Source organism: Hylobates moloch, unplaced genomic scaffold (assembly GCF_009828535.3).
Source record: "Hylobates moloch isolate HMO894 unplaced genomic scaffold, HMol_V3 SCAFFOLD_17, whole genome shotgun sequence".
Lineage (NCBI taxonomy): Eukaryota > Metazoa > Chordata > Mammalia > Primates > Hylobatidae > Hylobates > Hylobates moloch.
In genome coordinates, this window is record NW_026652292.1 from 43,744,812 (window position 1) to 43,760,938 (window position 16,127).

At 39.8% G+C, this 16,127-nt stretch overlaps 1 protein-coding gene across 4 annotated transcripts in view; it reads left to right on the plus strand.

Moving 5' to 3' along the window:
* CORIN (corin, serine peptidase) overlaps positions 1–16,127 on the plus strand; it is a 250,529-nt gene that overhangs the window by 182,117 nt on the left and 52,285 nt on the right. For all 4 annotated transcript variants that reach the window (XM_032135377.2, XM_032135379.2, XM_032135378.2 and 1 more), the window contains 4 exons: positions 4,030–4,137; positions 12,432–12,545; positions 14,375–14,485; positions 15,570–15,699. In XM_032135377.2, coding sequence (XP_031991268.1) covers positions 4,030–4,137; positions 12,432–12,545; positions 14,375–14,485; positions 15,570–15,699 — 463 coding nt within the window. The remainder of the gene's footprint in view (positions 1–4,029; positions 4,138–12,431; positions 12,546–14,374; positions 14,486–15,569; positions 15,700–16,127) is intronic.

Genomic DNA, 16,127 nt, shown 5'->3' on the forward strand with positions numbered 1-16,127 from the left:
TGTGACATGCCTGCTCCCCCTTCATCTTCTGCCACGATTGTAAGCTTCATGAGGCCTCCCTAGAAACCAAGAAGACTCTAGGCCTCCTTTAAAGCCTGCAGAACCATGAGCCAAATAAACCTTTTTATAAATTATGCGGTATCAGGTATTTCTTTTTTTTTTTTTTGAGACGGAGTTTCGCTCTGTCACCCAGGCTGGAGTGCAGTGGTGTGATCTCCGCTCACTGCAAGCTCCACCTCATGGGTTCTCACCATTCTCCTGCCTCAGCCTCCTGAGTAGCTGGGACTATAGGTGCCCACCACCATGCCTGGCTAATTTTTTTGTATTTTTAGTAGAGATGGGGTTTTACCATGTTAGCCAGGATGGTTTCGATCTCCTGACCTCATGATCCACCTGCCTCGGCCTCCCAAAGTGCTGGGATTACAGGCGTGAGCCACCACGCCTGGCTGGTATCAGGTATTTCTTTATAGCAGTGCAAGAATGGCCTAATACACATAATATGGAAAGTTTAACAATATTGATTCTTCCAATCCATGAACATGGAATATCTTTCCATTCTTTATGTCCTCTTTAATTTGTTTCATCAGTGTCTTATGGTTTTTATCACAGAGACCTTTCATTTCTTTGGTTAAGTTAATTTCCAGGTATTTTATTTTATTTGTGGCTTTTGCAAATGAGGTTACTTTCTTGGTTTCTCTTTCACATTTTTTGTTGTTGGCATATAGAAAGACTACTAATTTTTGTATGTTGATTTTGTATCTTGCAACTTTACTGAATTTGTTTATCAGTTCTGTAGTTTTTGGTGGAGTTTTTAGGTTTTTCCAAACATAAGATCATGTCATTTGCAATCAAGAATAATTTGACTTCCTCATTTCCAATTTGGATGCCCTTTATTTCTTTCTCTTTTATGACTGCTTCAGCTAGGACTTCTATTACTATGTTGAATAACAGTGGTGAGGGTGGGTATCCTTGTCATGTTCCAGATCTTGGAGATAAGGCTTTCAGTTTTTCCCCATTTAGTTTGATACTAACTGTGGGTCTGTCAAATATGGCTTTTATTTTGCTGAGGTATGTTCCTTCTTACCCAGTTTTTTGAGGGATTTTTTTTCAGGAAGGGATGTTGAATTTTATCAAATGCATCAACTGAAATGATCATATGGTTTTTGTCCTTCATTCTGTTGATATGATGTATCACATTGATTGATTTGCATATGTTACATCACTCCTGTAAATCCTAAATGGTCACCGGGAGCAGTGGCTCATGCCTGTTGTGCCAGCACTTTGGGAGGCTGAGGTGGGTGGACTACCTGAGGTCAGGAATTCAAGACCAGCCTGGCCAACATGGTGAAAACCTGTCTCTACTAAAAATACAAAAATTACCTGGGCATGGTGGCAGGCACCTGTAATCCCAGCTACTCGAAGGCTGAGGCATGAGAATCACTCGAACCTGGGAGGTGGAGGCTGCAGTGAGCCGAGATTGTGCCATTGCACTCCAGCCTGGGTGACGAGCGAAACTCCATCTCAAAAAAAAAAAAAAAAAAATCCTAAATGGTCATGATGAATGACCTTTTAATGTGTTGTTGAATTCAGTTTGCTGGTATTTTCCTGAGGACTTTTACGTCAATGTTCATCAAGGAGATTGGCTTGTAGTTTTCTTTTTTTTTGATGTGTCTTTGTCTAGCTTTCGTATCAGGGTAATACTGGCTTTGTAGAACGAATTTGGATGTATTCCTTCCTCCTCTATTGTTTGGAGTAGTTTGAGCAGAATTGGTACTAGTTCTTCTTTAAATATTTGGCAAAGTTCAGCAGTGAAGCCATTGGGTCCCAGGCTTTTTTTTTTTTTTCTCCTGGAAGACTTTTAATTATTACCTAAATAGCATTACTTGTTATTGTTCTGTTCAGACTTTGGATTTCTTTATGGTTCAATCTTAGTAGGTTGTATATTTCTAGGAATATATTCATCTCTCATAGGCTTTCCAATTTATTGGTATATAGTTGCTCATAGTAGCCTCTGATGATCCTTCGAATTTCTGCAGTATTGGCACCCAAGCCACAAGTCAAAGTTCTTCTCACTCTTCCCCTTTCCACAGACAGGTAATGGAAGAGTGGTAGTGGTCTCTCCTCATGATCACTACCACCCCATGTCCATGACAAGTCCTACCATACCACAAGTGTTCACTCAAGGCCCAAGGGTTCTTCAGTCAGCCTGTGGTGAATGCTGCCAGGCCTGGGACTCTCACTTCAGGACAGTGGGCTCCCCTCTGACTCAGGGCACATCCAGAAATGTCATCCAAGAGCCAGGGCTTAGAATTAGGGACCCCAAGAGTTCACTTGGTGTTCTACCCCGCTGTGGCCAAGCCTGGTACCTAAGCTGCAAGACAAAATCCCTTTTACTCTTCCCTCTCCTGTTCTCAAGCAGGAGTTTCTCCCTGTAGCCATCACAGCTGGGAATGTGCTGAGTCATACCTGAAGCCAGCACATCTCGAGTCTCACCGAAGGCTCACGAGAAGTACTGCCTGAGTACTGCTGCTGATTATTCAGGGCCCAAGGGCTCTTTAGTCAGCTGGTAACTAATGCTGCCAGGGCTGGGCCCTTTTCTTCAAGGCAGTGGGTTCCCTTTTGGTTGAAGATATGTCTAGAAATGTTGTCTGGAAGCTAGGGCCTGGAATGGGGCCTTAGGACAGGACTCTGTCTGGTGCCCTATTCTACTGTGGCTAAGCTGATACCGAAGTTGCAAGACAAAGTCCCCTTTACTCTCCCCTCTCCTGTCCTCAAGCAGAAAGGAGTCTCTTTCTGAGCTGCAAGCTGTGCTTGCCTGGGGTTGGGGAAGGGGTGGCACAAGCACTCTCTTGGCCACTCTGCGGCATGCACTAGGTTGCATGCCCCCAAGTCCACTGTCTCCAAGCCCAGCACAGCATCAGGACTTGCCCAAGAATTGCAGTCCTTGTGGGCTAGACTGCCTTTCAAGTTTATTAAGGACCCCAAAACACTTTAGCCTGTGGTGGTAAGGCTTGCCAGAACTTAAATTCTGACCACTGGGATGGGTGATTCCCCTTTGGCTGGGGTTCGGCTAAATGCTGCCTCCATGCATGGGCACTGGCTGTGCACTGCCTGGTGTTGCTTTCTGCTGTGACAGGACAGCACTGAGTTCCAATGCAAAGTCCCACAATCGCTCCACAAGTGCACAGATTCTCTGTGCTATGCAGCTCTTGCTGGGGAATGGGGGAGGGGTGGTATTGGTGATTCAAGACTGTCTTTCCTACCCCTCTCAGTGCCTTTTTCAGTGATCTGAATTTAAAACCAGGTACTATGATTGCTTATATGATTTTTAATTCTTATGAAGGTGCTTTTTTGTGTGGATGTTGTTCAGGTTGGTGTTCCTGCAGAAAGGACAATTAGTGGAGGCTTCTATTTGGCCATCTTGCTCCATCTTCCCCCCAAAAATCATTTTAAAATTAAAAATAATGAACTCAGAGATGAGTTTAATTAGTACTCCAGGTGTTTTTAAACTGTACTTTACTCACAGAGCCCATTATGTATGGATGCTTTTATACTAGGGATCCTGAAGGCAAAGGCGAACATCAAACCTTGGTTCCTTCAAGTAAAAAACATTTGGGGACTATGGCAACATAGGATCATTAAGTACAGAAATGGAATTGTGGACCAGCTGGAAAGATGGGGGTGTGGAAATGATTTTGACACATTGAGAGCTGCTAGGTAGTCAGGAGCACTGACTCCACAGGCATATCAGGCTCTGGCAATTGTTGGGTTGTCCCATTTGGAAAGAAAATTAATCATTGGAATACACAGACGTTAAACTGCATATCTAGAGAGATGAGGCCAAGAATGAAGGACAAAGATGCTGATTGGCAGGCAGAAGAATGCCAAAGCAAAATGGCAATTTCGCTTTGCAAGAGACCACCCTTAATCTTCAGTAAAAGCTCCTTGACAACATCCTACATGTAAATACATAAATTAGCTGATGTTTCTGGGTTTTCAGCCCTTTAACAGTAATATTGTTTTTAATAGAATGCTCACCTAGTCATTTCAAGTGCCGCTCAGGACGGTGTGTTCTGGCTTCCAGAAGATGTGATGGCCAGGCCGACTGTGACGATGACAGTGATGAGGAAAACTGTGGTATGTATGTGCAATGGTACTTTTCTTGAATGTGTGGTAATAACTAGAATAGAATAAGAAACTGTGTTAAAAATGTAAACTATTCACTGATAGTAGGACTAGGATTCAATGCTAATGTCTTTACTTCTTAAATTATTGAACAGTATGGCATATATTTTAAGTGTTTTTCCTAACTCTTGATTTCCTCTAAATTACACTTCTATATAACCCTGATACATACAGTACCCCTCCCCCTTATCCGTGGGGATATGTTCCAGGACCCCCAGTGGATGCCTGAAACCCTAGATTGTATGGAACCCCATATGTGCAGTACTATGCTTTTTCCTACACATATGTACCTATGATAGAGTTTAATTTATAAATTAGGCACAATGAGAGATTAACAACAACAATAATAAAATGGATCAATTATAAAAATATACTGAAATAAAAGTAATGAGAATGTGGTTTCTCTCTCTCTGTCTCAAAATATCTTATTGTATTGTGCCAACGTTTTTAGACCATGCTTAACCAGGGATAACTGAAACCGTGGAAACTGAAACCTCAGATAAGGGTGGCGGGGCACTACTATATTTGCAAACACTTATTAAAAGGAGAAGCACCTCACAAATGTAAGGAATTATTTTTATTATTAAATTATAAAGCAATCATTATGAGTTTTAAAGTCAGAATAATAGTGTCTTTGCGTATGCTTCCCATGTTGCTAAATAGACATCTAGATGCATGAAGGCAGAGTTCATACTCCAACATTCAGAGTTCAGACTCCATCATTCCCAGTTTAATTGGGATTCATTTTCATGTCCTCTCATATTTTTTCTCTTTTGGCAAAGGATAAAACTCTTCTTGACATTTCTGCCATGAGGTCCAAAATCGCCAGTGGAAAAGCCGTAAATGCCAATGATAATTTGAGTGGACTTAGTTCTCATTATATTTCCCTGCAAATCTTTGTACTTGTAACCTCAATGTATTAGGGAATAGAAGTCCGACAATGGTCTTTAATAAACAGTGTTTTTGAGGAAAGCAAAATGATTGAAGATCTATTCACAGAATTGTTTGGTTATGATTATTTAGCCTTTCCTGTTTAAGAAGAATTGACACTGTTTCATGAAAAGCACGTAAGGGAGTACATCTTTTGAAATGATCTCATTCTTTTGGCCTTTGAAGTATGAAATATTGCCTTGCTCCATTAAGTGAATTTTAGGTGGTAAACATTGCCCTTCTGGTCTACACAAAATGTCACAAGCAATCAACTGAAATCCTGTCAGCTCCCATAAATATGGACAAATGCATCTTCTGGAAAACTCCAGCTGTCAGAATGATGGTACAATGTCTGGGGTAATTTTGTTATGGAGAAATGTACAGTGTTTTTAGAAGCTACTGTTGTTTGCTTGTTTGTGGTTTTTTGTTTTTTGTTTTGTAAAGAAATCAAAACTCATTGAATATACCTTATATAAGTGATTTATTGAGAATGTATTAGATTTGTTAACTATGACTTTGATGGGTCATGGTATTTGAGATGCAATTTAAAATAGATTATCTTAGATGGTTCAAAGAGATTGCATGATACTTTGTTGGGGTGGCTAGACCTAAATTTGTTGTAGGGGACTAAATATTTGAGAAATTCAAAAGCTTAGTTAAAAACAAAACAAAACAACTTTACCAAGACAAAAAGTTCTGAGTTCTAGAACATATTCTGCAAAAAATAAACCTAACGTACTATAATATTGGTATAGGATTTAAATGACCCTAAAATATCAGGTTTCTAGTTAAGTAATTGGTTTTCACCAGTATTTTAATCACACAATTAAAGGCACACCAAAATAATAGAATATATTGTCTAATCTCTATCAAAAATTAAAAATATTTGACAGCACTATTGAGAGCTATAGTTAAGGAAAGTTAAAAGTGGGTAAGAAATAATGCATTTGGAGTTCAATTAATTGCTCCAGCAGTACCAATTTATGAGAAGTTTTCCAACGTGACTAACAATAGAAAACTTTACATACTTCGTTCTCTTTGATACTTACGCGTGCATTTGAATGGGCTTGTTCAGTGATTTGGGAGGACACACCACTTAAGATCAAATAAGGAAGTCAGGTTGATGAAGGCCCAACAGAGGATTCATAAGAAGTCATCTGTTTCCGTTTGCCTCCTTGCTGTTTGTCTTTCTGTTTTCGTATGTGCATAGGCACACCATCTGGTAATGCAAGCACCAGCTCCAGCAAAGCTGGGTTTCACCCCAAGCTTCTTGCCTTTCTGACTTATTCTGTCTGTTGTGGTATTAAGTGTTTGAGCTTTACTCAATAATTGGACAATTAACTATTCATTGTCATGAATCTGCAGCTGCCTCAGAACTTCTAACAAGATTATTGAGTTTCCCCTCAAAACAATACTTATTTAACTCAGTTATAAAATAAATATTGTATGAGAAATTAACTTTACTTCTTGTTTCTTTGGCACTGTTGTAATGGAGAAACGTGGTAGCCAAAGCACTTAACTTATAAATATACTTTTAAAATATATGCATTAGAATTAAGCAATCAGTAATATTGTTCTTAAATGTCTCCAGCTCTTGTGGTAGATTTTCGCTGTTGAGGCTGCTTTGATTGTGTAATTGCCAATGTAAACAAGAGTTGAAAATGTCAGTACTAGAATAGTTTTCAACAAGTGTTGGGATGAATTATGCAAATCCAATATGGGAAGGAAGTCTAAGAGACAGGGGGAATGCTGAGCAGAATCTGCACTGTGTCAGTACAGAAGTACTGCATTGTTTTAAGGACTGATGGTATGTCAGTAATTGAGCATACATGATATAGATAGAGCTGCCTGTAAAACTAGCAACTTGATAAATGAGTTTATTTTCAACGTAACATTTTCCAAGCGTTGATAGCCATGCAGTGGAGCATGAGGGAAAGACCTGGGAAAATAAATGATCAAGAATGACATCAAAGAAAGGAGAGCTAAGGAAAACAACAAAGGGGTTGTATTTTTCAGCTTTTCTATCACTCTATAGATTTGAGTGTGTGAGGCTGAGGTTATCTCTTGCTAGGCCTTACCTCCACGATTTGGGTCAGCTACAAGAGCAGGTGGTACCTGGGCTGTGATGCAAGCAAGCAGCAACTCCCAGTGGAGCAGTTAAATGAAAATATAGCCACAACAGGTGCTTTATATCGACTGTCAAAATAAAATCCTTTATTACATGAACACAGAATCAAAATTACTAATTGATCACTATTCTAAGTAAAATGGTATACATCATATAGAGAAAAGATTGACAGCAATACAAATGTCTGAGTGTCATTAAGTGACTGTTTATCTTCAGATGACTAAAAATCAGTTCTTCACCTATCTTTGGTCTCCTCTTGATCTTAAATAAAATAAAACCTTTAAATATAACCTGAGCCATTTCTTCAAGTCAGAATCCCCTTAGGTTGTATTAGAAGATCTGACTCTGATATTTATGGGTTTTACAGCTTGATTTCAAAGAGTTTCCAAAAGGCATGTTTTCTTTTTGGATTCTTGGATAGCATTTCTATGAGTTATCTCACAGAAGGGCTTAACTGGCTTTCTTAACACTCCAAATACCACCGGTCTCTATGCTTTTGTGTCTGTTTGTTTGGGGAGGAGACCACTCTTTGCTCTGTAGCTAGCAGAAGAGTGAGAGTCATTATGTCCATAGCTTTGGCATATCCACAAATGTGTTTTCAGGATGAATTTTCAGGATTGATTTCTCATCACTCAGTAGGGTTTAATTTTCCATGTTAAGGGGGAAATTTTCTCCTTCCCTTTAAATACTTGGTTAACTGTTTCGTCGTCTTCTGTGGTGTCTTGGGAAGGCAGACTGGAATGGCAGAGTGTCCTGCGTAGACTTAGACTTGAATTTACATCCTGACTTAGCCTTAGAGTCTGTGTGACGTTTGGCCAGTCACTTTACTTCTCTGGGTAAGATGCAGAGAACACCCACGTTATCTCTCACAGCTTGGAATGCTTATAACATGCCCTGTTCATCCTCAGAAGCTAATAATTGGGAACTCACCTGCTGTGGTGGTGGGAAGTCAGGAGGCGATTCCTTTCAAAGGCTGCCCCAGCCATCTCCCTTAAGGGAAGGAGTCCTGTCTAGCATAGTCTTGTTTCTGACAGCTGTTTATGGCAAAAGAGAGTGGGCTGGCCTGTCAGGCTAAAGCACGGGCTGGGCGAGGTCTCTGGCTCACATAGTAAACTCAGGTAGATGGATGGTGTCTTTTCCTGGAGATAGTGTTGGTTTTGGGTTGGATGTTCTCTCTTTTTAGGATTAGAGCCACGCAGTTTAAAGTCCCATCCATTCCTTCATCCTGCCTCTTTCACGGGAGACTGGGCCACCCATATGTGAAGAGCATGCCATAAAAATGGCACTGCTAAAAGGGGGAAGTGACTCAGGAATTGGGTAGGCTGCTGCGACTTTCCAGCTGGATGGTGGCTGGATGGCCTGTGCTGGTATGGCTGCCCTGATAATCAGGCCTAGACCACAGTGGGAAGCAGGCCCTCTGTTCCAGCTGCTATAGCAAGGGCAGAGGCAGAGCCCTTTGCAGCCATGCTTTGAGGGAAGGGGCTCTGTTGTCCAGGATCCTGCATGCTGTAGAAGGCTCTTCACACCTGTTAGGCCTGTACTCTGGCTGCTACAGCTCCTATGATCTGCTCCAAGGCCATATCCACAGCCACTTCCTGGGGCAGACACTGGTCCAGGATGGCTGGATCCAGACTGTTCCAGCCTTTGTCAGCTCAATAATGCAGTATTACCTTGTCTCCTTCCTCCTTTTGAGCGGCTCCACTCTGAAGGGTGAGAATTTAAAAATTTCATGCAGCTTAACTCAAGAGGATGAGTGGACCTACTTACTCTATAGTTGCATAACTAAGAGATTCTTACAGAACAAAAAGCATCGCTTTAAGGTGATTTGCTGACTTTACTTGTAATGACAACTGTTTTTATAAACAAGGTATTCCATTTGAGGGCGGTGGGGGCGGGGGATACTGCCTCTGTCAGGGCAGCCTGTTTCACAGAGTTTTTGTGAAAATGAGAGATAGAGTAAGCAAAAAACCCAGATGAATGCTTAGCACACTTAATGTGACCAGTCAACCTGATTTGCCTGGGACTGATGGGGATATTTTGGAACAAGGGACACTTCGTGCTCAAATCAATTAAATCCCTGGCAAAATGGGATGAGTTGGTCACTTTTTTGGAACACTGTATCCTCAATTATTGGTTGTTGCTATTGTCTCTGTGCTGGAGAGGTTATTATTCTGACATCAACAATTATTTGGTTTCATAACCTGCAGCTGCATTAAACAGCCCATCCCATCCATGCCTGTTTTTAATTTTTGATGGAATCATATCCTTTTCCTGTTAGAATATACATTTAAAACATAATTGCACCAAAATGTCACTTTACAAAGAAAGTGGTTTCTTCTCAAAATAATACTATCTCCCGTGTAACTAATGTCTCTCTCTTTTTATCCTACTTCTTTTGTGCTCACCGTAACTCCACAAAGGAGGTATTATGCTATGCGAACTTTTATGAGAAAAGAGAAGACATGGAGAGGTGAAAATGAATGCTTATGGAGTACTCCTTTAATGTTTATAGCAACCCTATGAAGCAGGCATTATTATTTGTATTTTAGATGTATGGAAACCAAGGTTTGGAGAAGTTAAGTAACTTACCCAAGCTCACACAGCTGGTGAGATTTGGAACTAGGATTCAAATCCAGTTGTCTGACTCTAAAGCTGTGTTTCCACTGCTCCTACGCCCTTATGCATACTTCATGTTCGCATCTTACAAAGGACTGCAATTGATGACTTGTACCTGGATCCCATCCAGGTCTTTCTCCGTGGAGCTGTGATGTGGAGGGATTCAATTTCTCTAAATGTTAGTTTCCTCACTTATAAAATGGTGAGCATAATACTGACATTATAGTGTTATTTTAAGAATTAAAGCTAATATCTAGAATGTGGATACATAGTGGATAATACATGTTATCTCATTGTCATCATCATTATTATTATTTGTGAGGATGCACTTTAGGGGGCCTTCTGTCCCAGATGATCTATTTCTGTGGTATTTCATCATCTCCTTCCAAATGTTGAAGTTCTTCCTTGTAGTCTTAAGAAGAATGTGCCTTGGGAATCGTCAGAAAAACTCATGCTATTTTATTTCATTCTCTATTAGTAAGTGGTATGTTTTGTGAGCAGAGGAGCAGCCCTGGAGAAGGGTCGGCACCATGCGTGGAGTGTCGAGCCCTCTTTCTTGATGTCTTTTGCTCTCTGGTAGAATGAGCAGACTGTGCCATTTGGCAGGAGCTGGGTCACAGAGGCCAGACTTCAGGCTCTTTCTCAAATCTCAAGAGACTCTTATTGTCAGAACTTTCAGATGCTGTCTGGATCCTCTACTAGCTGAAAACTCTAAATAATGTCTCTGTGAGTTCTTGGAATGGATGTCCCTGGGCCTAAGACCACTCCAGATTATCAGCCAGTGAAAGACTCTCACTATTTATTTCCTGTATCTTTGGATGATGAAACACACTAAATTTAATTTTAGCTTATAGTAAGCATTTTGGGTCACTTATTTTTATAATTGTTTTTAATGAAAATTTTGAAAACCAATTTTTTTTCTCATAATGGATTCCAAGAAACCTGAGTCAATCATCTACATAATTTATCTGACTTATTTGTAGTAGGTCAGATGAACAATAACATTGTTTAAGAAACTGCTTATTTGATCACTGCTTCGCATTTCACTGACCTTAAAATAAATTATATTTTCCTGAGAGCCAGAGACATTTTGTTCCTTGCATGAGATGAAGTTCTACTTAAAAGTTGAGGGCCTGCCACATGCCAGCCATTGTTCTAGCCAAGGGGGTGGAAGGTACTCAAATTTTTTTTACCATGTAGCCTCTTCCTTCATGTACTTCACGGCCTGGCCAGGGCCAGGGATCTGACTGGAATGACATAAACATATTAGACTCTTGTCAAACTTTAGCAGGCATATGAAATGCACTGCACATGAATCATCAATGGCATTTATTAAATACATCACAAGCGCTTGCTATTTCATAGGCAAATTACGTTCAAGTTATTACATTAATGCTGCACAAATTATATTCATTTCTCATATTAACTGATGAAGTTTCCAACTTTAGATCTCTGACTACCATAAAGTAATAGCTTTTGTACCTGGCTCTTAAACTAGTTTTGTTTGGCATAGAAGGAGCCTCTTTTGCTAAAAAAACCAGATGGCCTCCTGATTTGTAGAATGAAATTACATTTTAAGGTGATACGCACTTAGATCACTAGACTTTGGCATATTTGCTTAAAAGCATCACATTATTTTATAGATAAGTCTTATGCATTGACAGCAATTTCACTCAGAAAGAAAAAGGAACCGCTAAAGATGAATGTTAATGTATGCTTTTAAATTTTTTCTCCATGTCCCCTATGTCACTTTTTTTTTTTTTTTGAGACAGGTGGAGGTTGCAGTGAGCCAAGAACGTGCCACTTCATTCCAGCCTGGGCGACAGAGTGAGACTTGGTCTCAAAAAAGAAAATAGAAAATACATGAGAAAAGTGACCAGGGTTCTAACCCTGATTCAGTTATTACCTATATGGTTTTAAAAGGCAGAGTCTTGCTGTCACCCAGGCTGGAGTGCAGTAGTGCAATCTCGGCTTACTGCAACCTCCACCTCCCGAGTTCAAATGATTCTCCTGCCTTAGCCTCCTAAGTAGCTGGGATTACAAGCACACACCACCATGCTGTTTTTTGTATTTTTTAGTAGAGATGGGGTTTCACCATCTTGGCCAGGCTGGTCTCCAACTCCTGAGCTCAAGTGATCTGCCCACCTCAGCCTCCCAAAGTGCTGGGATTACAGGCGTGAGTCACCATACCTGGCCCCATATGTCACTTTTGATCTTCTGTTAGGAGAGCTGTACAATTTATATCACAATATGAATATTATTGGGTATTTCTACTTTCAAAATTATTCATGGTATGCAGAGTTCAAAACTTTTTAAGAAAAAATGTCTTGCTCTGTTGCCCAGTCTGTAGTGCAGTGGTGTGAGCTTGGCTCACTGCAACCTCCGCCTCCCGGGTTCAAGTGATTCCTTGTGATCCACCCGCCTCGGCCTCCCAAAGTGCTGGGATTACAGGCATGAGCCACTGCGCCCGGCCAACATCATGCCTTTATAACGTAATTTTTCTACATTGATTGAATTTATCATTATTTTCAATTCCACGTCTATTGCAAATAACCTTTTCTTCTGTCTCTAGGTTGTAAAGAGAGAGATCTTTGGGAATGTCCATCCAATAAACAATGTTTGAAGCACACAGTGATCTGTGATGGGTTCCCAGACTGCCCTGATTACATGGACGAGAAAAACTGCTGTAAGTGCTTATGCGAATTTGTCAACAGAGCATTTTTATTTTAAACACCAGTTAAGTCTCATTTTGAATACAAGCTAAAAGTGTGTAAACATGCATACAAATCTTTTAGTATTTTCACATCTTTTGATCAAACTCCACTTGTAAAGACATATTCTAAGAAGCCAACTAAATATGTGTAAAATATATACACTATAATATTCTTCTGGCATTATTTATAATATGAGAAAATCAAAATACCTCCAAATATCCAAAAATAGGGAACATAAACTACAACCATAAAGGAAAATAATATGCAAATATTAAAATTAAATTAGGGAAGAAAAATTTCTTTTGGATTCATTATATGTCATTAGTTGAGTAAAACAGCGTATTCAGTATTATGTGCACTATTGTCCTGAGTTTTGAAAGTACGTATATCCACACATAGAAAAAGATCAGAAAGTCATAATTAAAAGTTTACAGTTATAGTCTTTGGGTGGTATAATTATTAAATTTTTGTGCTTTTCTATCTTTTCTACATTTTCTGAGTGAATGGCCATTGCTTTTAGAGCCAGAAAATAATTATGTCTCTTAAGATGTTTTACCTACAAATAACAGAAAAGCCCAAATCAAAATGACAAATAATGAAGACATTTATCTTTTATTATCATATACATATCACATGTTTTATATTATCATACAGAGTCAAGTAGGTGGACTCTTGAGGCTGTACGTGGCAGTTTAGCACCTTGTCTGTGATTTTTTCAGTTCAGCTTCAACTCAGGCTGGCTCCCACAATGGTGAAAAGATGACATTACCAAGGGCATCTGGGGCACCATGCTTCCTTGATCATGTCCAGCTGGAAGGAGGAAGAACTGTGTTCATATCTCCAAGATATCATTAAGGGATTCACTCAGGTCAACTTTGGGCGGAGTCACAGCTAGCCGTCAGGAGTCTTTGTGTAGTTAGAAAAGACACTTCCTACAAACAGCTGAACTGCAAAAAGAAGCACCATGCAGGGAGAACCAATCAAAAAAAAGGTGCTGTTTTCTCCAGGTTGTTCCTGTCCCAGGCTGGGGCACATGGCACAGCAGCAGAGTTTGGGCAGGAGCTGTCCTGTGAAGCACAATCACACAACCGTAGGCCAAGGCCCTGATATCGGAGCACATGTTTACCCCTGGACTACTAATTGTATTCCGAAACAAACAAACAAACAAAAAAACTGTAGACAGAAAAATGCCATGCCCCAGCTTAAGCTAATCAGGATCTTCCTTTGGAACTGGGGATGGCTGGTGTAGGGGCCTGAACAAAATCAGGCTCCCTTAAAGAAAGGAAGGAGAAAGGAAATGGTTGTTAAGTAGGCAATCAAGGAGATTTACTATAATTCTTAAAACCCAAAAGAGAACTATGTATGACTCAGAGACTCATTTAATAGTAGAGATGGAAAAAAAAACTTATTATGCATCTCTGTGGACAGAGATTGTTTTCTTTCTAAGGCGGCTTCAGTCTGTCCATTTCTCATGCTCTGCTCATGCAGATTTTAACCCCGTTCTCTGATCTTTGGTATTTTTGCTGCTGTGAGTACTGTTTATTCAGTCCGATTGTTAGAACCAGAACATTGAGTCACTTGAACGTAGTAATTCTGTTTAAATGCTCTTTGTATGTATTGATGTCTATTAAATAATATTTTACAAATTCCGTTATTCTGTTTTTATGCCCATTTGGAAGCCTCAGTGATCACATATTTTCTTCTTTCCATGCTCCTGCTGGCACATAAAGATGTGCATGTTAGTGATAATCACATTTATTTCTAAAATGTTTTCCTTCTCACTTTTTGTTCCCCATGCCAGCATTTTGCCAAGATGATGAGCTGGAATGTGCAAACCATGCGTGTGTGTCACGTGACCTGTGGTGTGATGGCAAAGCCGACTGCTCAGACAGTTCAGATGAATGGGACTGTGGTGAGCTACTTGTTTCTGCCATCTATTGTACTCTCTCATGCCTATCAGCCACTGAAGCTGAATGAATCCTAAATTACTTCCTGGATTTTACTGACCATCATCTATTTTGTTTTACTGTTATAAAAGCTGATAGTGCTGATCTATGTGTGTTATTTCCAACTCACAGAAAATTTCCCCACCAAGCTACTTCTCTATTTGAAATATCTATATTATATGGAAAAACATTTAGGTTCAAAATATTGTAATCATATACTTGCTGGGAGAGGATTTAAAAACTCTTCATTAAAACCCAACTTCAATAAATTTAACGATAGTCTGCCATTCTTTTTCATCTATACCTGCTAGAATAGAATAGTCAAGTGGCCCCTCTGCCTTCCCTACACTCTTTAGGTCCAAGGCGTCTAACTATCTAGCTCCTTACACAGACAGGAATTAAAGACATCTCCTACCAGCACCTCCAGTGTTGCAGTTTGTGATCTTGAGTTTGATTAATTTCCTCATCCCACACTCATCACTCCTTCCATTCACTCAGCTCTTTCTTAGTCCTTTGCATCATCCAGCCAAATCATGATTCTCATGTGTGTTGTGGTCAATTGTGCAGCGTTTCCTAAGTTCTCTGAGGCTAAGTACAGAGGACTCTCCTTTATATAATAGGAATTAACACATATACCAAATTAATCCTAAATTTGCATCCCTCTCACGCACTTGCATTCTCGTATGCTTTCTTGAAGGAAATGATAGAAATAGATTTACAACTCACTTCTTGTAATTATGCAAATCCTGGTTAACTCATGGGATGAGGCCTGGCTCTGGCTGTCTTCTAACTCATTAAGAAAAATTAAGAACTGCCTGTCTCTTTCATTAGAGTCTACAGTTCTTTGAGGGTAGAGAACATTTCTAATTCATTTTTTAAGCCCTCTAGCACACTGAAGGCAGTGATTTGCACAGGGTAGGTACACACCAAATGATTAATAAATTAAATAAAAATGAATGTATGCCAATGAAGCAGAGACATGTAAAGTTATGTGCTTTCATGGGAAGAAATGTTTTTAATTAGGGTTTCCCTTGTCTTTTCTTTCCCTAGTGACCCTGTCTATAAATGTGAACTCCTCTTCCTTTCTGATGGTTCACAGAGCTGCCACAGAACACCATGTGTGTGCAGATGGCTGGCAGGAGATGTTGAGTCAGCTGGCCTGCAAGCAGATGGGTTTAGGGTAAGGTCAGTAGTTTGTAGCACTGATGAATTTCTCAGAAGGCTTCGTGGAACTTGGCAGTAATATCTTCCTTAGGATGCATAGAGAGTTAGTGCTGTGGAACAAAGAGTCCTTCAAAGCCCGGGAAATGAATCAGGTGAGAGGACCATATTTAATTATAGGCACCTGCCCTGAAGAGTGTGTGCTGGAAATGTACTTTGATGAAGCCTCTAAAAGTAAATGAAGTAATTGTATTTTAAGTACTTCTGCAATGAAATGCTTTCATTATTTATAAAAGCATTACGATCATTTCCTTTGAGGAATCTGGATGAAAATATCTTGTAATTTGCCCCTGAGAGGTTACTGAAAATTTCTTCTTAAGCAACACACATTTTTAAATAAGTTGAAGTTGCTGGCATTTCTGTTTACTCTAAGTAAGGCAGTAAATG